Here is a 26,864-nt window from a genome sequence, read left to right as displayed (position 1 = left end):
GTGCTGTACTAAATGGGATTTTATTGAAGGAATGAACAGGGAGATTTATGGCCTCCTTAAATTTAATCTTCGATGGGGCACTAATCGCCTAATATATTTGCACAGCTATCTGAGGGCCATAAATTTTACCATTCATGGCACCTGGGTTTTGGCCAGTGTATTGGGCTGGATGGACCACTAGCCTGTTCCAATATGGTGATCTTCCTCTTGTGTTCTTCTTCTGACTTGTCACAATCAGATATTTGCCTGGTAGGTGGTGTTCGGCAATTCGAGAGCTAGCCAAATTCTTGGGGATTGCACAGGTATCATCACAGGATTCCTGCTTTCCAAGCAATGCTGTTTTCTGGAGCTGAGAGGATGTTATTGGCTCAGGGTCCCAAATGCCCATGTGTTTCTTGAGACTTCTAGGCACTGCTCCAAGGGCTCCATTTGGCACAATGGTCACATTTCCTCCCAGAGGAACTCTAACTCTATTTCTAGGTCTTGGCATTTCATTCTCTTCTTTCTTTTCTGCTGTCTCCTGACATTGCAGTTTCAATGAGCTGAACCCTCTCATTTTTTTCCTACGATCGTGATGCTCAAGGTGTTTATCCTCTTGCAGTTAGAGGTCCTAAGCTTTGTTTCATCCCTCTCCATGATCAAGAACCAGCTTGGTGTGGCGGTTAGGAGTGCGGACTTGTTATCTGGCGAGCCGGGTTTGAATGTGCGCCTCCCTCACATGCATCCAGCTGGGTGACCTTGGGCTCGCCATGGCACTCATAAAGCTGTTCTGACCGAGCAGGAATATCAGGGCTCTCTCAGCCTCACCCACCCCACAGGGTGTCTGTTGTGGGCAGAGGAAAGGGAAGGTGAATGTAAGCCACTTTGAGACTCCTTCGGGTAGAGAAAAGCGGCATATAAAAACCAACTCTCCTTCATTAATCTCAGGGCTCTCTCAGCCTCACCCACCTCACAGGGTGTCTGTTGTGGGGAGAGGAAAGGGAAGGCGAATGTAAGCCACTTTGAGACTCCTCTGGGTAGAGAAAAGTGGCATATAAGAACCAACTCTTCTTCTTCTACTTCAGTAATCTCAGGGCTCTCTCAGCCTCCCCTCCCTCACAGGGTGTCTGTTGTGGGGAGAGGAAAGGGAAGGTGATAAAAGCCACTCTGAGACTCCTTCGGGTAGAGAGAAGTGGCATCTAAGAACCAACTCTTCTTCTTTTTCTTCTTGTTTAGTTTGTGTTCCATGACTTTATTATCTTATTGTTATTGTTATTATTTTGTGGTAGGAAGGGCTAGGTTCAAGTCCTCCTCTCCCCCCCCTCCCCCGCTGCTCCATTAAGCTGGCCAACCCTGAACCTTCTCAGACTTGGTGTGAGGATAATACACAAATCCGCGAACAGAGCTCCGATCTCCTTAGAGGAGGAATGAGTTGAAAATTACATTGGCTGGCTTTTTAAGACGGTGTGGCAGGTAGGAATCCATCAGGTCAAGCACTGCCATGTGTGATGGATGGTGATGGACGGACGTTAGCTTGCTACCCGCTATGCAGTCCTTAAAGACCTTTAAAGCAGGGATCCTCAACCTGTGGTCCTCCAGATGTTCATGGACTACAATTCCCATGAGCCCCTGCCAGCAAATGCCGGCAGGGACACATGGGAATTGTAGTCCATGAACATCTGGAGGACCACAGGTTGAGGATCTCTGCTTTAAAGTATTTCTCCAAGGCGTTTGGCCCAGTCTTTTACTTGTTATTTATTTATTTGTAATTACATTTCTATTCTGCCACCCTCACAACAGTGGCTCGTGGCGGGTTGGGATATCGTTGGGGGCGGCCGGGGTTCCTGGGACCTCAATGGGCAGAACGTCACCAAGTCCCACCTTCTCCTTTCCCCCTCCAGGAGACTCGCTGCCGATTCCGGGAGATCTCCCGCCCCCCCCGGGAGACTGGCAACCGCCGTCCCGGCGCGACGCCCGGCCGAGCGCGCGCGTTCCCCGCCCGCCTCCGCCCCCGGGTCCCTGTGGGGCTCGCTCTCTCCTCCCCTTGCGCTCCTCCCTCGCGTGCACTTTCTCCCCGGCGTCGGTTCCGGGCTCGGGCAGCCGCCTCCGCTGCCGCTCGGGGTTGCAGCCCCCATGGGCCGCCTGCGGGGAGCTGCCGGGACCGCCTCGGCGCTGCTGCTGCTGCTGCTGCTGCTGTTCCTGCGCGATCCCGGGGCGGACGCCGCCTACGCCTTCTCCGCGCGGGCCCCCCTGCAGTGCAATGTGAGCCTGGACGTGGCCCCCGAGCACCGCTGGGAGCCGGTGGTCAGCTACTTCGACCCCGCCTTCCTGCGGGCCGCCCTCTTGCGGATCATCGAGTGAGTGCCGGGGCCGGGGGGGGGGGGGGGAGGGAGGGGGTCGCCCTGGAGCCGGGAGGGGGGGGGGCTTCCTTAAGAAAGCTGGGCGGGATGGCAAGTTGGGGGTGGGGTGGTGGGGGGCTCCGTTCAAGTTACCAGCTGGCCAGGGATGAAACCAGCCGCCTGTGCCTTTAAGGTGTGCAGAAATCAGCTGGGAGACCTTTTCATCTAAAGAAGGTGCTCATGGCTGCAGGTGAGGATGCTCTTAAGGGGACTGCTACATATATATCTCGGCTTGCCAACCTCCAGGTAGGACCTAGAGATCTCCTGGAGTTGCAACTGGTCTCCAGGTGACAGCGAATAGATGGTGGGCTCTACATCATGATGCCTTGCTGAGCTGTCTTCCCCAGACGCCACACCCCAATCCTGAGGAATTTCCCAACCCAGATTTGTTAACCTCACATGATGCACCCCGTACCTGATTCTAGCTTCATACTCCTGTTAGCTACAATCATTTTCATAGAATCACAGAGTTGGAAGGGGACCCCCAGGGTAATCTAATCCCACCTCCTGCAGGATGCAGGGAGTTCTTTCCAAGATGAAGGAATAGAGAGAATGCTCCTTAAATTTGCTGTCGATACAGTAGAAGACAGGATTACGCTACAGGGTGATTCTGACAGGCTGCAAAACGGGGCTAAAGCAAACAACATGAATTTTGGCAGAGATAGATGTAAAGTTCTGCATTTGTAATAATAACAAGGGCCAAAGCCCGTTCTATCCGGGAATACAACGGGCGCTAGAGCCTGGGGGTGGGAAGTGGAAGGAGAGGGTAGGCTTGCACGTGAATGCCTTGGGATTAAGGAGTGTTTTTTCGTGGGGAGTTTGTGGTGGTGTGCATGCAAATGAGGGTGTGGAGGGGCAGTCAGGGGTGGGAAGAAAGTGTGGTGTGGGAAGGCTTGTTGGAATTGGGTGAGGACTCACCCTTGGCAACTGGGGCATAGTTGTGTTCTCCGTAGCTCACAGGAGGATCTCATGGTAGGCAATGTCTCTTGTAACAATGAGGTCTGAATGTCCAGAATGCCCTTTTCTGGACCAGGTGGAACAGAGACTCTGAGGTCTTGGAAGCCCACCCAGGACTGTGCCGAGGGGGGCTAGGTAAGCAGCAGGCTGGCACCCCCAATTACAGTACCAGAGAGTTCAGAGAGAGAAATCTGAAAAGTCCAGAATTAAACCCGGCCTACACCATCACAGAAGATCACTTTAGGATGCTGTGGGCTAATCCTGCGTTGAGCAGGGGGTTGGACTAGATGGCCTGTGTGGCCCCTTCCAACTCTATGATTCTATGATTCTATGATTCACTTAGCGAACTTGAGCCAGGCTCTCTCTTAGCTCAGCCTACCTCTTAGGGTCGTTGTGAGTGTAACGCAAAAGAAGGGAGGATGCAAGCTGCTTTGGGTCCCCACACGGAAGAAAGCAGGGTGCAAACATTGATCAGGAAACATGGTGTTGATGGTAGAAATGCTGTAAACTTGCAGCTGATTCATGGCGACCTATAGGGTTTTTGAGGCAAGAACCGTTCAGAGATAGTTTTCCACTGCCTGCCACCTAGCTGCCCCCTCAGTGCGGCAGTCCCTAAAAAACTCAGTAGCTCCCCTTCAGCACAGCGTCTCCGGGTGGGTGCTTGGGGGAGGGACCCTAGATCTTCCTTGCCCTGGCCTCAACCCAAAGCAGGTTGTAGATCAAAACCAAGCCTGAATTCTCCCTGGAAGCTCCAAAGGACTAAACTGAGGCTGTTGTACTTTGCTCCCATCATGAGAAGACAAGAATCTCTGGGGAAAGCAAAAATTCTAGGAACAGCTGAAGGCTGCAAGAAAAGAGGCAGGCCCAGCTGTATATGGATTCATTTGAGAAAGGAAACCAGGGCCCTCATTTGCAGGACCTGAGGCAGGCCGCTAATGATAACACACTTTGGAGGTCAATAATTGCTAGGATTATTTGTCAGGAGCAAGATGATGAGACATAACGGCTCACAAATATTGAAATAAATAAACCAATTAAACCTCTGTCTCATAGCGGTGGTGGTTTGGGTTAGTTGAAATAATTTTTTCTCTTACGTCAGATTCTGTGCCTGATCCCGTCTGCTCACTTTTATGCTCTGAAGAGTGTTGCCACCCATCCTAAAGGAGGCGGGGTCCTCTGACTCCAATCAGCTGTGGGCACCTGGGGGACTTAACAAGAGAAAGAGGATGCCAGGTGATGGCACACAGGATGTGACACCACCATGCCAGTAGTTTCCAGGCACCGCTCTGGTATTTGGGCAAAAGCTCTATGGTATAAGCCAGGGGTAGTCAAACTGCGGCCCTCCAGATGTCCATGGACTACAATTCCCAGGAGCCCCTGCCAGCAAATGCTGGCAGGGGCTCCTGGGAACTGTAGTCCATGGACATCTGGAGGGCCGCAGTTTGACTACCCCTGGTATAAGCTGTTTTTACTGTTGAAATTTTGCCCAAATATTGCAGTGTGATGACATCACTTCCTGTGCAAATGTCATCCGGACCTTCCTCTTTCTCTTGATAAGTCTCCACCATCTCCCGCCAGTTGTCTAGAGGGGCCTGGCGCCCCTAATTCTGAAATGGTCCTTCAACATGCACAGCAAACATTTGGTTACTGAGCAACGGGATGGCTTCTGGGTTCGGGACCCCATTCTATGTCTTGCCTCCTTGTCTTCCAGTTCCGTCGTCCCCAGGTGGGTTCATGCTGTTATTCGGCCTATAGCTGAAGAACTCGAATTCTACGTCCCTGAACCGTTTGCAGGAGAGATTCGGGGAATCTGCCGGGCGTTGGGGGTTAATATTGGCGACGGGCTACTCCTCAATTTGGCTTATGAATCTACTGCGTAAGTATATATACATATATTAGAACAGGGGTAGTCAGCCTGTGTAGTCATGACCATGTATAGTCAAATCACCCAATAAGTATTTAACAAATTAAAAAAAAACACATTAAAAATTAATTCCACCCGTTCAGGAAACCCTTCCTGGGCTGTCAAGAAAGCTCGTTTTACAGTATGGGACTGTTTATAAGGATTATTATGTTAACAGATGTAAGGCTCTTGAGCACTGGAAGAACCTTATAAATACTAAGGAGGGTTGTTTTTGAAATCCTTTTCCTTCTCCACCCTCCCAACGAAGAACAGAGGAATTGAACCTGGGGCTTTTGGCATGCCGAGCGGATGCTCTGCCACTGAGCCAAGGCCCTTCCCCAGAGGCAGAAGAATTCCTTCTGACATATCAGCCGTTTTCAGACTGCCTTTGCATTCCGTTTTAGTCACTGGTTGCTAATGGGTTTCCCCTGTCATTTCAGACAGACCCGTTTTAGTCACTGGTTGCTCGCGGACTTTATTTACATGTTCATACAAACCGTCTTGCGTCGGGTTAGCAAGGCATGGTCAAGCCGTTTTTGAGAGAAACTTTCGTCTGTTTTCCACTCCTTTCTTGTGCTTCTGAATCGCTCTGGTGTGCTCTTTAAATTGTCCATTGTAGGGTTTGAGCACTCTGGTGCGCTTCAGATGCTTCAGCGAGCACCAACACCCGAGGCAGCCAGCAGCATAGACGGGAGGCACAGGGGTGGCAGCACACTAGCATGTTCAGTGCCATGCTGCAGCGCTGGCTGCTTCGAGCATCAGTGCTCACCAAAGTGGCTGAAGCGCACCGGAGTGCTCAAACCTAGTCCATAGTGCTCCCTACCATCTCGCTTTCGAGTTTGAACACTGTCCCTCTAAACCAGCATACCACTTTGATGCTATAGTGGCATCTCAACGTTATATTGGTTTGCTGAACTTGGAACGTTAAAAATAGCTGAGGAAGTTCACCTAGTGAAAAAGGATGGGGGAAGAAGGCAGTGCTGTTTGAAATGACCATAGCATTTCAGAGATGGCTTGGAAACAGAAGTTCTCTGTACGAAGCCCCCGTCCCTGTATCCCTTTACCTGAAATCAGGCCACCAACGGATCACATCCGGTTTCAAACAGTGAGGTGAAAATCTTGATGAGAACTCCCCTGCTTATGAGGCCCTGTCGTTGAGGAGACGTGAACTGCAAGAGATAGGCCGCCATTTTGCCTTCTCAGAGGCATGAGACGTCTAAGGTCAGAAAAATGTGCATGTATGTATAAACTTGGATACCCCCCTTGATTCTTCTTTCTCTTCTTCTCCCACAGATACTGCACCAGTATAATTGCTCAAGATAATAATGGAAATATATTCCACGGCCGAAATTTGGATTATCCCTTTGGGGATATTTTACGCAAGGTTACCATTGATGTGAACTTCTTAAAGAATGGGAAGGTACATAAGAGGGCTTTAGCCATGGCTGAGAATTACTGATGGTATAGCAAGGAAGAAGAAGAAGAGCTGGTTCTTATATGCCACTTTTCTCTACCCGAAGGAGGCTCAAAGCGGCTTACAGTCGCCTTCCCATTCCTCTCCCCACAACAGACACCCTGTGAGGGAGGTGAGGCTGAGAGAGCCCTGAGATTACTGAAGAAGAAGAAGAGTTGGTTCTTAGATGCTGTTTTTCTCTACCCGAAGGAGGCTCAAAGCAGCTTACAATCATCTTCCCTTTCCTCTCCCCACAACAGACACCCTGTGGGGGAGGTGAGGCTGAGAGAGCCCTGATATTCCTGAAGAAGAGTTGGTTCTTGTATGCTGCTTTTCTCTACCCAAAGGAGTCTCAAAGCGGCTTACAGTCGCCTTCCCTTTCCTCTCCCCAGGGTGTCTGTTGTGGGGAGAGGAAAGGGAAGGCGACTGTAAGCCGCTTTGAGACTCCTTCGGGCAGTGAAAAGCGGAGTACAAAAACTAACTCTTCCTCTTCCTCCTCCTCCTCCTCGTATTTTATTCCCTGTGTTTCTGCATAAACAAAAGCACACGTTAGACTACTGGAATCGTGCAATTAAAAATATCACCTGTTCCTGGTGACCCGGGTGGGGTGAAGGGTGGTTGGACCAGACTGCGACTAGGGTAATTGGGCTGGCTGTACCTGCTCAAGGGTTGGTGGATGCCCTTGAGCAAAATCACATCACGAGAACGACCCTGGGGCTCGTGCTGTAATTCTCGTCCATGACGGCAACAAAATTTGTAGTTCTCCCCAGGAGCGAAGATGACTAAACGGAGGTTGTCATACCTTGGTCACGTTGTGATAAAACCGGAGTCACTGAAAAAGACATGAACAAGGCTGTTAAAAATGGACATTTTGAAGGCTATAAGTTGCAAGCAACCTGACAGCAATTTACATATTTACATCCTCATTATCAGCATCAATAATAATAGTAATTATTATTATTTTTCTCCTGCCCATAGAGTGTGGCTCAGGGTGGGTTACAAAACCTAAGAACATTATTAATCTAATTTAGGCTTTCTCAACTTTTTTTTACCATTGAGAAACCCCTGAAACATTATTTAGGCTTCAAGAAACCCCAGAAGTAGAGTGATCATGCAGAATATGGGCAGGAAGCAGAGCTGTGGACATGCCCACCCGGGGCCCCTCCCCTTCCCACCCCCTCCAGGCCCATCTTGGCTATTTTGGGGGACGAGGCAGGTCGATATAACTTTATATGGTCGTATCACCAGATAAATGACAAATATTTAGAAATATATTTATTTATTGTAATATTAAAATTAATTCCCACTCATTTGGGAAACCCTTCCAGGACCATCAAGAAACGCCAGGGATTTACAAAACCCTGGTTGAGAAAGCCTGGTCTAACTAAAGCCCCCAGCTAAAAAATTTTACGTAGGGTTTTGGTATCAGGTCTTTCCATCTGAGGCCAGCATTGGTTGCTGGATGTTATTTTGGGCCCCAGGCATAAGCCTGGTGGAATAGCTCTGTCATATAGGCCCCGCGACACTGATTAAGGTCCCAGGGGCCCTGATCTTCCTCAGGGGAGTGCATTTTATCTGGCTGAGGCCCAGACCAAAGAGACCCTGGCCCTGGCGGTGGCCAATTTCACCTCCTTTGGGCCGGGGATCCTGAGCAGGTATTGATCGGAAGATCTTAGTACACTTGGGGGATTATAATGGAAAAGACAAAATGGCAAACTGGGATTTGCTGGGAGGGAATTGCAGTGTGTCAGGGGAAGTCTGGTGTTGACTTCTCAACCAGCTGGAAAGGCTGAAATTAGGATTCCGAAAATGGCTGGAATACAGAGGCCTGAACTCCTTGGAGGAACCTTTGGACATGAACTCTGATTTACTGAATACCGACGTTTTGACCTGCCACAATCGTCCCTTATTCTTTTAGCAGCGGCACATGAACTCTGCTCTGACCTGGATAGACCAGGCCAGCTGGATCTTGACCAGGGGTAGTTAAACTGTGGCCCTCCAGATGTCCATGGACTACAATTCCCAGGAGCCCCTGCCAGCATTCGCTGGCAGGGGCTCCTGGGAATTGTAGTCCATGGACATCTGGAGGGCCACAGTTTGACTACCCCTGATCTTGACAGACCTCAGAAGCTACGAAGGGTCGGCCCTGGTTAGTCCTTGGACGGGAAACCACCCAAAAAGTGGCAGGTTGCTTAAGCAACGTATTCTCATTTAACGTTTCATGAAGTTGAATTGCACAGCATTTGCTTGCCTTTACAGTAGGGTAGACCCTCTTGTGGCGCAGAGTGGTAAGGCAGCAGACATGCCGTCTGAAAGCTCTGCCCATGAGGCTGGGAGTTCAATCCCAGCAGCCGGCTCAAGGTTGACTCAGCCTTCCACCCTTCCGAGGTAGGTAAAATGAGTACCCAGTTTGCTGGGGGGTAAACGGTAATGACTGGGGAAGGCACTGGCAAACCACCCCGTATTGAGTCTGCCATGAAAACGCTGGAGGGCATCACCCCAAGGGTCAGACATGACCCAGTGCTTGCACAAGGGATACCTTTACCTTTACAGTAGGGTGGCTGAAATTCTGTGCATTATGATGTGGCTGACAGCTGGCTATTGCTCACCTTTCCAATTTACAGGTGCTGTACAAGGGCACGACGTTCTTTGGGTACATAGGGCTGTGGACGGGGCAAAGTCCGTACAAGTTTACGATCTCTGGAGATGAGCGAGGTAAGGCGAGGGTCTTCTTTCTCAGCTGGGTGGAGGTCTGGTTTGGTTCAGGAAACGCAAATTCTCCATCACAGGCAACCAGATGTTCTGAAAGCCATGCCACTTCTGTTGTGTTGTGGGAGGTGGATAACGTGTGTGGAGTGTTTCATGAGTTACTGTTTTATTTAAACAACAGTTAGAGCGGTTCCTCAGTGGAACAGGCTTCCTCGGGAGGTGGTGGGGTCTCCATCTTTGGAGATTTTTAAACAGAGGCTGGAGAGCCATCTGACGGAGAGGCTGATTATGTGAAGGCTCAAGGGGGTGGCAGGTGACAGTGGATGAGCGAGAGGGTTGTGAGTGTCCTGCACAGTGCAGTGGGTTGGACTAGATGATCCAGGAGGTCCCTTCCACCTCTAGTATTCTTTAATTCTAGATGACCCTGGAGATCCCTTCCAACTCTATGATTCTATGATTCTAACAGCCATTCGGAAGAGTGCTTGCACTCGAAAGCTCACACCCAGAATAAATCTTTGTTGGTCTTAAAGGTGCAACTAGACTCTGATTTTATTGTGCTACTTCAGACCAACACGGCTAGTCATTTGAATCTAGCCATTTGGAAGCTTTAGGATTGGGCAGAATGACTGCAGAAACATTTCAGAATTCATGATGGTGCATTGATTCTTTTTTTTTTAATCCTCCCGTTTTTTGTAGATAGCGGTAAATGGTGGGAAAACGCCGTGGCTGCCTTCTTAAATCGAGATACGCCCGTCAGCTGGCTAGTGAGGACAGTACGTTGGCATATTTTATCCTTTTTTCCTAAATCGTTGTTGCTTTTTCTGTCACCGGCGGGGCTGCCAAGTCTGGGTTGGGAATTTACAGGAGGTTTGGCAAGAGCATGAACCTCAGAGGAGTATAATGCCTTGACCAGCCTCCAGGTGGTCAAGGCAGATGAACAGGACCACACAGGAACAAGAATATTCGATCCAAAAAAAAGGGGGAAATATCGCGGAGAGCTAACCATCAGTGGAGACTCTCACATGTAGCATATATCGCATGGCTCAATAAGCACGTTGAATCAGAAAGATAATCCACAATAACACAATAATAGCCATCCCCCAAAAATTCTAAACTAGCTGATCCTGCATTGAGGAAGGAGTTGGACTGATGGCCTGTCTGGCCCCTTCCCACTCTTGGATTCTAGGATTCAGTATCAGGGTCAGGCCTTGGCCTTCTTGCCCTGTTGTTGGTGTTCCTGGGGAACAGCGGCCTCATCCAGCAGGGCTCTTCTGATGTTCTTGTTCTTGCGTTAATGTTTCTCCTTATGTTGTAATTTTTATCTCCTATTTTTAATGTTAACGGGGTTTTATTGGGGTTTTTAGCGAGCTGTTGTAACCTACCATGAGCTGGCTCCAGGAGTGGCAGGGAATAAAATTCTAAATGATGGATGGATGGATGGATGGATGGATGGATGGATGGATGGATGGATGGATGGATGGATGGATGGATGGATAATGAGTTTTGTATCTAAATTGGCCATAGCTGTGCAATAATAAGGACCAGAAGTTTCTTTAAAAAAAGTAAGCCTGAGATTTTGAGACTCCTTTTGCAGAATTTGCTAGCCTCAACCCCCTAAGCAGCGTTTTGTACCTCTGAGAATTCCACGGAGGGAAAAACCCTGGCTGCTTTGCCACACTGTGATTTCAGAATCTTCCTCTGATGGGATTGTACTTTTCTGAGTCACTATTAAAGGCTCCAAAGTGCCTTTCCTGATATCAGCCTGCCGGTGTAAGAAGGTGCCCTTACTTCTTCTAAAACTTGATGAATCTGCATGGGTTTCCCGGCTCTGTTTTTGGTGTCACGCAGGTTTTGAGTGAAGCCGACTGTTACGATACTGCTGCTTTTATGCTGGCGAAGACACCCATCATAGCTGGCGTCTACTACATCATTGGAGGCACAAGGTCAAGCGAAGGGATGGTCATTACAAGGAACAGAAAAGGACCGGTTGATATTTGGCCCTTGGACCCTTCGTCTGGAGGGTAAGAAGCCACATGGGGGAATGTTTTTGGAGGGGCGCCTGCATTACGTTGGCTCTTAACCAAGGGCAGAAACACATCTGTCAGGAAAAGACTAAATTCTTTTGCAAGACTGGCCCAACCTGGGAAGCAGCCATGGATTTACCTTTGTGGTGTGTTACTCTGAAGACTTAGGGGTCGCTGTCATGCAATGTCCTAGGCCCCAGGGTTAATGCCAGACTTTGCAACCTGGAAGGATAATTGTTGGGCTTGTCCTCTGTCCAGGCACAGAGGCTATGAGGGACTAGCAAGAGAAAAGCATAAAGCTTGCTTCTGGCTAGCAAGAGAAAAGCAGAAAAACAAGTTGGGAGGCGTTGCTTTAGAGCCAGGCAATGGCATAGAAATGCTGATGACCCCAGAGGGACGGACCAGTACGAATGGGATGAAATTAATTCAAAAAGAAATTCCATCTAAACATACATTACATACGTAAAGGCCGTCAAGTGTCAACAGACTTACGGCCATCTAGTCCAACCCTCTGCTCAGTGCAGGATCAGCCTCAAACATCCTTGATGTAAGATCATTTCCATAATAGTGGCAGAAGACAATGAGAAAGGTAGGGTGCACCGCGGACTGCTTGTTGCCCCAATGTCGGATTCTTCATCGTAGACCAGTGGTCCCCAACCTTTCCGAGGCTGGGGACCGGCAGGGCATCGGGCCGCGCCCCCGCGGACCGCGGGCCACGCCCGCGGATCGGGCCGCACCCGAGCCGCGCCCACGGGCCGCGCCCACGCCGCGCCCGCGGATCGGGCCGCACCCGAGCCGCGCCCGCGAGCCACGCCCACGCCGCGCCCGGGCCGCACCCGAGCCGCGCCCGCGAGCCGCGCCCGGGCCGCACCCGCGGATCGGGCCGAGCGGGCGTGGCCCGCACGGGCGCGGCCCAGCCCTGATTCCCTCTCCCCGCCCTCCCCGCAATAAGAAGCTTCCCGGGCCGCAAGCTTGCGGCCTGGGAAGTTTTTTACTGCTGGGGGGGGGGCGGGGAGAGGGAGCCGCGGCCCGGTGCCATGGCCTTTGCGGCCCGGCACCGGGCCACGGCCCGCAGGTTGGGGACCACTGTCGTAGACGATCTCCAAAACAGATAAGAAATCAGAAACTCGAGCAGCTTCGGTGTTTGTTCTTTGGGGCACCAAGTCTTAGAAGGGGGAAAAGTGTTCTAAGGCATTGATTCTCACCCTTCCTAATGCCGCGACCCTTTAATACAGTTCCTCCTGTTGTGGTGACCCCCAACCATAGAATTATGCCAGGGTTCTTTCACAGAAATTAAACCGAAACTGACCAATGGCGTGAAGATCCATGGTTCATGATTGGATATCAATTGGGTTTTTTTCCGGGGTATCTTAGTTCAGTTCTGCCTCTTGTCCCACCATGCCGATCTCGCTCTTTTCTACTGCTCCAGACAGACCAACGCTCTATCTCGATCTACCTCGCAAGGCTGTTGTGTCGATGCCCCCCACCAGCCAAGCGGCTTGCCCTGCCGCGATCCCTTTGAAAGGGTCGTTTGACCCCCAAAAGGGTCCTGACCCCCAGGTTGAGAACCACTGCTCTAAGGAATCTTTTAGACCTTACAGCTCTCTGCCTAAAACCCACAAGCTCCACCCATCACTGGAACCTTTAATAGACAGGGACGCATGTGCCCATGTGCTGTGCTTGTATGGGACTCTAGTAACACTTAATTGTTTTTTGCCGTAGATGGTACCGAGTGGAAACAAATTATGATCACTGGATACCTCCTCCGCCTTCCGATGACCGAAGGTACATGCTATTGGGAATGCTTCTGTTAGGATGGCTTTGTAATAAGGGGGGAGAACCCCAGTAGATGTCCCTGGCTGCACAGGAGAGCCATTGATCACCTGATCCTGTGGTGTAGTGGTTAGGGTGTCAGGCTACGATGTAGAAGACCCATGTTCGGATCCCCACTCTGCCATGAAGTTCAGTAAGCGATGGACGACCCTTTGCAAACCCTCAGCCTGAACCATCTCGCAGGGATGTTGTAGGGACAAAATGGGGAAGGGAAAAGAACATCTGCCACCCCTGAATTCCTTGGAGGAAGACCTGGGTTAAAACGTACTGTATTCTGAGGCAAAGTTCCCATCTCCACCATTACCGGAAATCAGTTAAGAACATAAGAGAAGCCATGTTGGATGAGGCCTTCCATGCATGTTTGGCTAAAGCCGACCTTAGTTTCCACCTTGTGGGCTTTATGATCATTTGACCTGCTCTTTTGAAACTCTCTCCTCAGCTTTTAACATTTTTTTAAGTTTCTGCTGGATGGTAACTGCTGTTGTTCACTGCCAGCGAATGCTGGCAGGGGCTCATGGGAATTGTAGTCCATGGACTTCTGGAGGGCCACAGTTTGACTACCCCTGGCCTAAATCATCCATGAAGGTGCCATCCATGGTGCTACTGGCCTCAATTTAGCTGTGGTCTGTGTTGGCATTCTAAACTGATGTTGAAAGCTCAGAAGCCACAGTGGGTCTCAATAGGATTTCTAAGAGTAGGGCATCATTGCCTGGCATGGGGAAGAGCTGTGACTCAGTGGCAGAGCATCTCCATGGCACGCAGAAGGCTCCCTGCTTCAGTCCCCAGCATCTCCACTTATAAGGACCAGACGGTATGAGATATAAAATGACCTCTGAACCAAGTTACTGATGCATGTCGGTAAACCATGTCCCAATTTCAGTGTCCCTATTTCAATGTCCCTAAACCATGTCCCTATTTCAATTACTTACTTAGATTATTCGCCTGCTAGCCTCCCCGAGAAAGAACCAAGGCGGCCAAATCCCCATAGAGTTTCCAGAGATCCCTAGAGCGACCGCTGTCACTTCTTGGTCCCCCCCCCAGAAGTGACATCATCATGTTCATAATATCCTGCTCCGCCCTTCCTCGGTTCTGGCCTGGCAGCCCTAGCATGAGCTGCCCAAGATGGCTTATATGGAGGGCAGCATTCAAAACAAATAGCAATAAAGCCACCCTTTTAAAACCTTCCCCCATCCCCCAATTAGAGTGTGCTGGAAACAGTTTTAGATCTCAAATGGTGTAGACTCTGTAAAAAAAATGCTGTTTGAGTCTCAGATGTTGTCTCTGTGGCCACTTTCTCTGGTTGCTGCATTTTCCATTTGGATTGGATCAAGCTGTATTAATGGGCAAATGTTTTCTTTTTTTTCCCTACAGGACGCCAGCCATCAGAGCTATGAATGCAACCGGGCAAGGGAATGTTAATATCAAGTCTCTCTATAACGTATGGTCTCTCTGTTCTACAGATATCTGTTCTGCTTTTAAAATTTTAAAGCTCTGAGAGATTTCGGGTGGGGCTTCCGTAGCAATCCCAAACAGAAACGGAAGGGCTGGGGCAGCCTCTCTCACCTTTTTTTTTACCATTGAGAAACCCCTGAAACATTCATCCAACTTCGAGAAACCTCAGAAGTGGCGTGATTGTGCAGAATATGGTTGGGAAGCAGAGCTGTGGGCAGGTCGACGTGACCATATATGACAGAGGCTGATTCTGGGAAGGCTCCAGGGGGTGGCAGGTGACAGTGGATGAGCGAGAGGGTGGTGAGTGTCCTGCGTTGAGCAGGGGGTTGGACTAGATGACCCAGGAGGTCCCTTCCAACTCTATGATTCTATGATTCCCCGATAAATGTTTAACAACTTAAAAAAATATATTAAAAATCCATTAACTCTCACCCATTAGAGAAACCCTTCCAGGGTTGTCAAGAAACCCCAGTGTCTCTCAAAAGCCTGGTTGAGAAAACCCAACCTGGATAGCCCAGTCTAGCACAGTCTCAGCATTGTTTGGAAGCTAAGCAGGGTCAGTCCTGGCTAGGATTTGGAAGGGAGACCTCCAAGGGATACCTGGGTCATGCTGTGGAGTGGCAAACCACCTCTGAACTTATCTGGCCTTGAAAAACCTACAGGGCTGCCGTAAGTGAGAGGTCAGTGATATACACTTCCAAGGGATGTAGCTGTTTACAAACACGCACAATTTAGGGTCGCCAGGTTTCCCTTGTCTACTAGCAGGGGATAGAGGGGTAGAACTTGGCAAGAGTGAGTGAGTGAGTGAGAAGGCCGGTGGGATCCAATTCAACATTGAGGTTTTTAAATATATATATTGATATATTTCATTGCATCATACATAACTCTTTGCAGCTTGGGACGCAGTTGGCTAGAATTGGGTCTTTGTGAGAGACTCCCACGGGTGACCCGTTGAATGCTTAATGGAAAGTCTGAATTACAACCAACTCTCACCGCAGATTATCTGGGTCTGAGCCTGCGTTTGGAGCGAAACCCTGGGGTCTCTCCATTCAGATTAAGTATAGTTTTGAGCTGGGGAGGCTTGAGTTTGGCCGTGATGCTTGCGGCGTGATCTTGGGCCAGCCACACTCTTTGAGCCTTGTCTAACCCACAGGGTTACTGTAATGGGTAGGTAGGATAACCCCATCCACGACTATAATCCCCGTCTCCTGGGAGGGCAAGTGAAAAGTCAACGGCATGGATCAAAGTGACTTATCTTCTTTTTATGTTCTTTTTAAATTTCAGGTGTTGTCAACCCCTCCCGTCATGAACCAGTAAGTTTTTCTTGCTTACTATCATGGTTGGGGCCCATGCCAGGTAGTCCAGCCCAGCCTGATCTTGTCAGATCTCCAAAGCTAAGCAGGGTCAGCTCTGGTTAGAACTTGGATGGGAGACCACCAAGAAAGCACAGGGGGGCTGAGCAGAGGGAGGCCATGGCAAAACCACCTCTGTTGAAAGGCCCAAGCTAACCTGATCTCCTATGACCTTGGAAGCTAAGCGGGGGCACCTCTGGCCAGTAGTACTTGGGTAGGAGACCGCCAAGGAAATCCTGGTCTGCTATGCCGAGGCAGGCAATGGCAAGCCGCCTCTGAATGTCTCCTGCCTTAAAAGCTGTGCGGGGTTGCAATACGTTGTCCTGCAAGATCACCTTGTGAAAAGCCCTGACCCAAATAGCCCAGGCTGACTGATCTCATCCCATGAAGCAGGGCTGTCCCTGTTTGTAGGGTGTGAGACCACCAAGGAAGTCCAGGGTTGCTATGCAGAGGGAGGCCACGGCAAACCACCTCTTATCTCTTGCCTTGACAACCCTGTGGAGTTGCTTTAAGTCGGGTGCAGCTTCACTTTGGGGTTGTGGTGGTTTTACTTTCAGATTTGGAGGTGCAGAACTACCAATGTGTTCTCTATAGAGGTGTCACTTTGGTCAGTTTTTTAAAAACTGATGCTTATTTAATCTTTGATACATCTGGGTACAAATCCTTAACTTGGATGTGAACTCTATCGAGTCCAACACTCTGTGTGACACAGTGGCCAAAACCCAGGTGCCATCAGAAGGTCCACCAGCAAGGCCATAAGATCATAAGAGAAGCCATGTTGGATTGGCCCAATGGCCTATCCAATTCAACACTCTGTGTGACACAGTGGCCAAAACCCAGGTTCCATCAGAAGGTCCACCAGCAAGGCCATAAGATCATAAGAGAAGCCATGTTGGATCGGCCCAATGGCCTATCCAATTCAACACTCTGTGTCACACAGTGATCAAAACCCAGGGTCCTTCAGACAGTCAACCAGTGTAGCCATAACCCCAGAAGGCCCTCCCACTGTTGTCCACCAAACATCAAGCATACAGAACATCATTGCCCCAAGCAAAGTGCTCCATCTGTAGCTTGTGGTTAAATAAGAATGTTGTATGCACCATAGTTCTCATTGCATCTGTCATATTCTTCTACCAGGGACACCGTCTATACCACTGTAATGAGTGCCGCGTTCCCAGAGAAGTACATGACACGAATCAGGTTCCCAGAGTGAAAATGTGTAAGTTGTGGTACTAGTGTGTTCAGCAAGTTGAGGCCTTGTCGTTCCACCCCAAATAACTCAGGAATGTTGAATTGGATCGTATTAGGTCAGCCTTTCTCAAGAGCCAGTTTGGTGTAGTGGTTAGGAGTGCGGACTTCTAATCTAGCATGCCGGGTTCGATTCTGCGCTCCCCCACATGCAACCAGCTGGGTGACCTTGGGCTCTCCACGGCACTAATAAAACTGTTCTGACCAGGCAGTGATATCAGGGCTCTCTCAGACTCACCCACCCCACAGGGTGTCTGTTGTGGGGAGAGGAAAGGGAAGGCGACTGTAAATTAATTAACTCCCACCCATTCAGGGCCGTCAAGAAACCCCGGGGTTTCACAAAACCCTGGTTGAGAAAGCCTGGATTGGGTTATCTGTTAGTGATAGATGAAAGGAAGGGGCCCATTTTGACTACTGAAAACCTTGCCATGGATTGTGCTGAAGTGTGGCTCTCCAGATATCCATGGACTACAATTCCCATGAGCCCCTGCCAACTGGGCTCTTGGCCAGCTGATGGGGGCTCATGGGAATTGTAGTCCGTGGACATCTGGAGAGCCACAGTCTGGCCACCCTTGTATTCTCCTGCTCAATGCAGGGTTAGCCTAAAGCATCTTGGACAAAGGTTTGTCCAGCTGGTGCTTGATGACTTCCAGTGAGGAGAAGCTCACCTCCTCCCAAGACAGCCCATTCCACTGCCGAACTACTCTGACTGTAAAAAAATTTCCCTAATATTCAGCCTGTCCCGTTCCACCCCAAATCTACACTCATTATTGCAAGTCCTATCCTCTGCTGCCAACAAGAACAGCTCCTGGCTCTTCTCTAAGCGACCACCTTCTGGATGCTTTCCGAGAGCAATCAAGTCCGCCCCCCCCCCCAACCTCTTCTCCAAACTGAAGCTCCCCCCAAGTCCTTCAGCCTTTCCTCGAAGTAAGAATAGCGTGGTTTTCAAACCACATTGTATTGTTTCCCCCTGCAGTTAATGCAAAGGGGCTGAAATGCATTTAGAAGTGCTGATTTGCCAGCAATTATTGACTGTATCTGGTACATCCCTAAAGAAAGACATGAGTTTTATTTAAGTTTCTCTCTCTCTCTCTCTCTCTCTCTCTCTCTCTCTCTCTCTCTCTCTCTGTCTCTGTCTCTCCCTCCCTCCCCTCTCTCTCTCCCCCCTCTCTCTCTCCCCATCTCTGCCTCTGTCTCTCTCCCCCCTCTCTCTTTCCCCATCTCTGTCTCTCTCTCTGTCTCTGTCTCTCTCTGTCTCTCTCTCTCTCTCTCTAAACCAGGAATGGAAGAAGGAAGCAGAACATTTCTTTTCCAAACACAATGACTGTTGGGCTCATTTTCTGCCCTGAAGCTGCAGAATAAAAGCACAGAAGATGAATAGAGAGCTTATCATCCAAAAGGGAGGGGTATTAATAAAAAAAAATCATGCTATCTTTCAGCCTCTAAGTGACTCACACCTAGATTGGCTGGCAAAATATTAAATTACTGCCGGAAAAGCACTTAGAGGTGTTAAACAGAAGTTAATGATGGTATAAAAGTGGTCGTTAAAACATACACTATCGCAGTTCAAAGGCCTTTCTGGGGTATAAAAAAATACGTCTAGTCCAAAAATTGGAAGAAGTCCTGCCTCTTTAAGGGAAGGAAGAGCCCGGGGGAGAGAGTTGAGAATACCTCCCCTCTTTGCCATGACTTCTTGCCAACTTAACCATGGGTAAGCCAGGATCTTGCAGGAAAGTTCCACCCTTCTATCTTAACGCTCCAGCAAAACTGGTACACAAATCCTGACCCACACCGCCATTTGTGAGAATAGCATTCAAAACAGAGGGACGTTCATGGAGGGGTACCGCAGGAAGCAGGCAAAAAGGAAACGGGAGTTCAGAGCAGGATTTCTAAGGGGAGGCTGTACACCGTGTCCTCGTGGCTAGCAAAAAGAGCACACACTTGGCAGAATAAGCACACCATGATTTATACAGGGTTACAGATCGGACTGCAGGTTTTTTGGGGTGCTGAATTAGGGTCACTGCAATGGGTGATGCTAATGACCATGACGGAAAGGTTCTTATAGTTAACAACAACAACAACAACAATTTCATTCCTTTGAATCTTAGCCTGCAGGCAGAGTTTTTGAAAACTGAGATCATTGTTTAATGCTTGTTATGCCTGGGATAGAAGCAATATTTCTGCACTGGATGAACTGGGAAATAAACTTGCCTATCACGAGGTTTTTTGCCGTGTTGTAGATTTATTTTCCTCCCTGGGATTGTCAGAGACTTGCAGTCATAGAGCCGTTGGAGGAGTAGATTGGATTTGTTAGATTGGATTTGGAAGACTCGAGTTCAAATCCACACCCATTCCTGAAACTCACTGGCTGACCTTTTGCTTATCACACTTGCTGATCCTAACCCACTACGCCAGCAGGGTTACAAGGATAAAACTGAAAAGCCAAGAACTGGGTAGGTCATCCTGAACACCTTGAACAAAGAGTGCAAAGAAGCTGGATGAAGAAGGCGAGCTGGGCCTATTCTGCACACAATAGATAATGCACTTTCAAGGGAGGGAGGGAGGAAGGAAGGAAGGAAGGAAGGAAGGAAGGAAGGAAGGAAGGAAGGAAGGAAGGAAGGAAGGAAGGAAGGAAGGAAGGAAGGAAGGAAGGAAGGAAGGAAGGGTCAGCCAGCCAGCCAGCCAGTGTGGTGCAGTGGTTAAGAGGGGCAACCTCTAATCTGAAGAACTGTGATTCCCTGCTCCTCAACATGCAGTCAGCTGGGTGACCTTGGGCCAGTCCCAGTTCTATCAGAACTCTCTCAGCCCCACCTACCTCACAGGGTGTCTGTTGTGGGGAGAGGAAGGGAGGGTGATTGTAAGCCACTTTGAGACGCCTTCGAGCAGTGACAAGCGGGGTATAAAACCCAGCACTTCTTAAAATCAACACTATGCAACTGCAACAACAGATCTGTTGTATGTTTTTATTCTCCCCCCTGTCCCTTCTGGCTGCAAAAAAACAGACAGATTTTGTTTTGAAGTCAACAACAACACCGTTGCCAGGGGCTTTAATGAGATCAGGATCTCACCCCAAGTGTTACTCCCTACTTACCTAGAGATGCCGCTTTATCTGGAGTTAAGCGTGCTTTGCTTTGACCCAGTTTATGCTCAAGTTGCATCAAACGGTTCCCGTTGCTAATGCTATAATTGGTGCGGAAACGGCACCAGTTTGGGGAGATGCCAAGGAGGGTGAGAGATCGTCCCCTAAAACAGATTGTAAGCTCAGGAAGAATGCAACAATATTTAAGATATGTCATTTTCAGGCACAGAGTTTTTAAAAAGAAGGCTAAATGAATATATGGAGGATGGGTCTATCAAATGGCCCAAATTCAAAGGCTGTATATCAATCTCTCATGGTGTAGAAGGTATAATATAACCCAATCTCAGAAACCAAGCCTAGTTGCTATTTGGATGGGAGACCACCAAGGAAGACTCTGCAGGGGGAAACAATGGTAAATCACCTCTGCTTCTCACTTGCCCTGAAAGACCCTTGCTGGGGTCTCCATAAGCTGGAAGCTAGGCAGGGTTGGCGCTTGAATGGGAGACCACCAAGGAAGACTCTGCAGAGGAAGGCCATGGCCAACCACCTCTGCTTCTCACTTGCCCTGAAAGTCCCTTGTTTGTGTCTCCCTAAGTTGGAAGCTAGGCACTATTGGTACTTGGATGGGAGACCACCAAGGTAGACTCTGCAAAGGAAGGCAATGGAAGACCACCTCTGCTTCTCACTTGCCCTGAAAGTCCCTTGTTGTTGGAAGCTAGGCACTGTTGGTACTTGGATTGGAGACCACCAAGGTAGACTCTGCAAAGGAAGGCAATGGAAGACCACCTCTGCTTCTCACTTGCCCTGAAAGTCCCTTGTTTGTGTCTCCCTAAATTGGAAGCTAGGCACTGTTGGTACTTGGATGGGAGACCACCAAGGAAGACTCTGCAGAAGAAGGCAATGGAAGACAATTTCCGTTTCGGTTCTTGTACTATCCTGCTGGGGTCACAATAAAGAGCTGAAATGAACACAGTCTCTGAACCCACAGTTCTAAGCGGATTACCAGATTGGCATCTCTAGATTGGTTTGACAAGGGAACTTGGTGGCCACCTCCCAAAACCCAGCTCTTCCCGGGCTTCACCCCCCAAAATCTCCAGGTGTTTCCCAACCCGGAGCTGGCACCCTTCAGAGGAAGCCTTTCGAAATCCCCGCAAAGCCCTTTGCCAAAGAAACACTCCAAGGTGTTCACGGTCAGTTCCTCAGACGACAGCGGACTGAAATTCTTGGTAATCCTCCTGCAAGTAATCCTAATCCGTTTCATCTCACTTGCTTCTCGTGTCACGTGGGGAGGCTCAGAAACCTTCGCTGAGCAACCGGCAGTAAATAAACAGAGGGGCTGGCCAAATTTCTGAGTTGCGCAGCCAAGAGATGCGAAGAAAGGAAAATGGACTCTTTCCGCAAGCTGCTGAAGACAGCGACCGGTCCACCAAAGGATGTCCGTAGCGCTAGGCCTCTGAGAAGAACTCACTCTGTTTAAAGGATTTCTAGCATTCTTGGATATGCTCAGGAGCAGGTTGAGAATTATCAGCTGATCTCGTAGAGGCTGAAAAGCGTTTGGGCAAAGCACCCTTTGAAAGCCGATCGATTTCCTGTCAAAACTTGGAAGCTTGGTCAAGCTCTCAGTAAAACACACATCGGAGGTAAGGGGATCTTTTTGGAACTAAAACCTTCTTCCTGCTTAAGGGTTCTCTCAGAAGTAAGCAGAGTTCAAGCCCAGGTCGGAAATGGACATACTTGACTGGGTCCAAAGATAACCACCCCGTTGTTACGTCTGTTTACTTCAGAAATAATCATGGAAATGTTTCTTTCAGGAGGTTGGATGGCAAAAGGGAAAGAGGGATACCTGTCCGTTGTAGGGTTGTCAGGTGCCCCTTGGCCAGTAGATGGCGATGGGGTGGTAGAGTTGACAGGTGCAGGTTGGGAAACTTCCAGAGAACTGGGGTTGGAGCCTGGGGAAAGATGAGAGCCTCAGTGGAGTACAACACCATACCCTCCGAAGCACCTGTTTTCTCCAGGGGAACTGACCTCTGTAGTCTGAAGATGAGCTGTTAATTCTGGGGGGTCCCCAGGTCCCTCCTGGAGGCTAACAGTGTGTGAAGATCACATTATATTCCTTAGGAGCCACTTTCTTTAATATCAAATACAAGCTTAAACATAGGTAAAGGTATCCCCTGTGCAAGCACCGAGTCATGTCTGACCCTTCGGGTGACGCCCTCTAGCGTTTTCATGGCAGACTCAATACGGGGTGGTTTGCCAGTGCCTTCCCCAGTCATTACCGTTTACCCCCCAGCAAGCTGGGTACTCATTTTACCGACCTCAGAAGGATGGAAGGCTGAGTCAACCTTGAGATGGCTGCTGGGATCGAACTCCCAGCCTCATGGACAGAGCTTCAGACTGCATGTCTGCTGCCTTACCACTCTGCACCACAAGAGGCTCTTACAAGCTTAAACATACTAGAATCTTAATTATTGTTTTAAAACTTGTCTCTCATATTTTGTAAAGACCTATGGCTACATACAAATAAATTCTACTACTGCTGCTAGAACCTTCATATGGATGCTAAAACCTTCCAAATCTTTGGAGAATGATTTAACAAGAAAGCAGTCTTTGTTTTTCTGAATTAATGGTGTAAAAAAATGTCCAAATATGAAACAAGACAGAGATACCAGATAAGTGCGCCGTTTCGTTAGTACTTCCTCAGTTGTCAACACTGTATTTTCAACCAGCATCCCTCAAATTCTCCTGCTGGGATTAAATCCTGAATTCTAAATCAGGAGAAAGCTTTTGCTCTCTCATAGGCCGGTAAATTTCATTATTTTTAACCGAAGCCATTCAAGCTTAACTTTTGACAAAAAATATGTAACGCCACCAATAAAATCCTGGGAATAATATTCCTAAAGGTTACCTTGTTGGGATAACACCCTAAATTTTAAGCCAGGAAGAATCCTCTCATGGGCTGGTAGATCTCCAAATACAGCTGCCACAACTAGCTGTAGTTCAAGTGCCTATCCATTCCCTACAGCTGTGATCAGGAATTAGCCACAATTAAAGATACATCAATAATGTCAATCCTTTTTGTTCTGAGAGAGCACATCTATTTACTACCACGTGTCTTGTGACGCTGCAGAGCATTGAGATTCTTTAAGCATAATCATTGAACTGAAAGGTTCAGCTTTGGATAACCTCCGTAGCCTGGGTCCTTGGTCCTTGTCTTCCCACCTGGAGGCTGGCATCTCTAGTCCATCGTGTTTTAACCCTACGCTTCCTTCAAAGGAACTCTGGGTGGCTGATATTGTTGGTCACTCTTCCAGTTCATCCTTACAACGAGAAAGCGTCCCTGAAACCCACAGAATGTTATGAATGAACGGGGATTTGAACCAAGCCACATAAATGCACGTGGAGCTGCCTTATACTGGTCCAGCGAGGTCGGTATTCAGACTGGCAACGTCTCACTGGGGTCTTCAGGCAGAGGGCTTTCATGCCACCCTCGTACCCAGTCAAGGAGGAAGGGAAGGTGATTGTAAGCCACTTTGAGATTCCTGCGGGCAGTGAAAAGCGAGGTATAAAAACCAACTCTTCTTCTTCTTGATCCGGGGACCTTCCACAGGCCTTAGCAGATGCTGTGAGCCATGGCCCCTCTTCCTCCAGTTGTGGTTGTGGCCTAACCTCTGCACTGCCATGTTGCGAGTTTGTATCAGGCCCAGGAAAAATACGGTTTCTTGGAAGTCAATCACGACATGGGCTGTAATGAATTCCCATTGGCAAGGTGTTCTTTTCGTAACTCCTGTTTACTGGTTCTTCTCTGTCCTAAGGAGAAATAAATCTTTGTTGGTCTTAAAGGTGCTACTGGACTCCGATTTTATTGTGCTACTTCAGACCAACACGGCCACTCACTTGAATCTAAGGAGCCAGTACTAGTTTCTATAACCCTGCAGCTGAGTCCTCTGTTATGCAAAGCAGTATTAACAGTATAAGAACCCTCTGACCTTTCTAGCATTCATACCCTTAATTCTAATCCTCAGAAGCTGTTAAAACTGCAGCCGCTAACTTCACAATTTCTTGCAAAACCTTTCAGCTGCTGATTTGATAGTTTTGTTATGATGTCCTCCCCCTCCCCTCCTGGGCCATTGTTTTATTGATGACCGGGAACTAGAGCCTGTAGATTAGAACTCAGCGTTCAAAGCCAGGCAGGGTGTACGGATGGAATTTGTGCAAGGTTTAATGTGTTCTACTCTACCCAATGCAAAGAAGTCCCAGAGCATCAGGCTCACACCATATTAATTTAAAATATAGATCAAGCGTTCTGTATGAATTGCTATTCAGGGTTTGTCATCAGGGTTGCCAACCCCCAGGTGGGGAGAATATAGTGAAAGCCACCTGCCAGTGGTTGTAATAAGCAGATAAGAACTGACAGACTGTCTATGAAGAAGAAGAAGAAAAAAGGTCTTTAATTCGGGTTAATACATAACATGGAGAGGTGAAAAAACAAACAAACAGGTTTTCACTGCTTTCCTCAGGGGCTTAATTACAATACAAAAACGTTCCAGCTACCAGCAGGCAATTATTAAATAAACTTGTATTAACAAGCAATCTTGTACTTTACTTACATGAGTAATAATGTAATTTAGATGCAACCACAATGCTGGTTTGCAAAATACATCTGAACAATTTATTTTTAATGAAAAAGGTAATGCAAAGCCAGGTCTAGTGAAAGAAACACATTTGAAAACAAACATTACACTTTGCATTTTTAAAAAAAAATTACATCTTACCTGTAATCACAAAGTATAATGTTTATACTACTTATTCCCCCGCCCCCGTTAATGTAAGTTTTAAAATGAATTGAAGATTACTATTCAAAATAATGGGGGGGAAATGGAGATAGTGACAGATTTTATTTTCCTGGGCTCCAAGATCACTGCAGATGGGGACTGCAGCAAAGAAATGAAAAAACACTTGCTCCTGGGGAGGAAAGCTATGGCAAATCTAGACAACATCCTAAAAAGCAGAGACATCACCCTGCCAACAAAAGTGCGTTTAGTCAAGGCTATGGTCTTCCCAGTTGCAATGTATGGCTGTGAAAGTTGGACCATAAGGAAGGCCGAGCGTCAAAGAATTGAGGCTTTTGAACTCTGGTGCTGGAGAAGACTCTTGCGAGTCCCTTGGACTGCAAGGCGAACAAACCGGTCAGTCCTAGAGGAGATCAGCCCTGACTGCTCTTTAGAAGGCCAGATCCTGAAGATGAAACTCAGATACTTTGGCCACCTCATGAGAAGGAAGGACTCCCTGGAGAAGAGCCTAATGCTGGGAGCGATTGAGGGCAAAAGAAGAAGGGGGCGACAGAGAATGAGGTGGCTGGATGGAGTCAATGAAGCAGTCAGTATGAGCTTAAATGGACTCCAGGGAATGGGAGAGGACAGGAAGGCCTGGAGGATGATTGTCCATGGGGTCGCGATGGGTCGGACACCTAACAACAACAACATTCAAAATAGGTAGCATCTGGGGGGATCACCTTATGCAACCTGCGTCATCTTCATATTTCTGTAGCTTTCAAATCTGCATTTCAGAGGGACTGTTGGTATTGTGACATACTACGTATGACATTGTTATTATGCAGTCATTGAATGTGTTTTTGAAGTGTTGATGGGTGATCATTGATATGCCCTTTGGGTTGTTTGGGTTTATCGCATTAACATACATGTGCATTATTTTTATGTGTGGTTATTATTTTTGTTTATTATTATTATTTACATTTATTTCTCGCCACTCCCAAGAAAGGCTTGTGGTGAGTTACAATATGATAAAAAACAACATGGCGGAATTAATCAATTCTATCCCTTCCCCCCCCCCCAATGCACATGTCATAAAGGGGGTGGAAAGAGGTACCCATTGATGGCACATGGCCCCCCAATAAGATCTTTCTCATGTGTTGCTTTGTACAGGCCTTCAGCTCATAGTTTCTTTTCTTCTAGCTTTTGTACTGGGACCTCTCACCCCCTTTTTTCCTGACGCACATGAGATACGCTCTCAGCACATAATTATATAATAGTCAAGAGCAGTGGCTCTAGGCACATATCATAGGAGGTGGTCTCCAAAAAGGATAAAATGTGCATATATTGGTTGGAGCCATAATTTACAGATCCCATTCAACCACTCAGCTACACTTTATAAAGAATTTAATATAGATATTTTTTAATATAGAGTTTATTATCACAGTTTTGACCACTGAGGAAGACCCAGTAGGGTCGAAACGTGCTTGGTCTTATGTGCTGTTAGTTCTGTATAGTTTTTACAAAGTTTTTATTCTCTTATTAATTCTGCACAATAATAATCAACATTTTTACATTATTTTATTGTACAGCTCAACTTCTGAGTTCCTACCTGTTAAGGTTGGGTTGTGTTCCTTTTTTGGGGGGGGTTTTGGTTTTGCGATGCTTGGAGATCTCCTGCTATGACAACTGATGTCCAAATGCCAG

General features: G+C 48.2%; 2 protein-coding genes across 2 annotated transcripts in view; both read left to right on the top strand.

Annotated features, from left to right (window-relative positions):
• Positions 1 to 2,029: 2,029 nt before the first annotated feature.
• Positions 2,030 to 19,529, top strand: NAAA (N-acylethanolamine acid amidase). The gene is made up of 11 exons (XM_077301140.1): positions 2,030 to 2,336; positions 5,047 to 5,211; positions 6,532 to 6,658; positions 9,316 to 9,406; positions 10,097 to 10,173; positions 11,249 to 11,421; positions 13,147 to 13,209; positions 14,629 to 14,695; positions 15,994 to 16,022; positions 17,199 to 17,280; positions 18,590 to 19,529. Exons 1-10 carry the CDS (start codon positions 2,113 to 2,115, stop codon positions 17,272 to 17,274), a joined length of 1,092 nt encoding a protein of 363 aa, XP_077157255.1. The 5' UTR covers positions 2,030 to 2,112; the 3' UTR covers positions 17,275 to 17,280; positions 18,590 to 19,529.
• A 2,266-nt stretch (positions 19,530 to 21,795) lies between these two features.
• PPEF2 (protein phosphatase with EF-hand domain 2) overlaps positions 21,796 to 26,864 on the top strand; it is a 30,833-nt gene continuing 25,764 nt past the window's right edge. Inside the window, exon 1 of the mRNA XM_077301135.1 lies at positions 21,796 to 22,028. The gene's annotated coding sequence lies outside the window, so the exon portion shown is untranslated. The remainder of the gene's footprint in view (positions 22,029 to 26,864) is intronic.

This window comes from Paroedura picta, chromosome 10, assembly GCF_049243985.1.
Source record: "Paroedura picta isolate Pp20150507F chromosome 10, Ppicta_v3.0, whole genome shotgun sequence".
Lineage (NCBI taxonomy): Eukaryota > Metazoa > Chordata > Lepidosauria > Squamata > Gekkonidae > Paroedura > Paroedura picta.
This window is presented reverse-complemented; position numbering and strand designations above follow the sequence as displayed.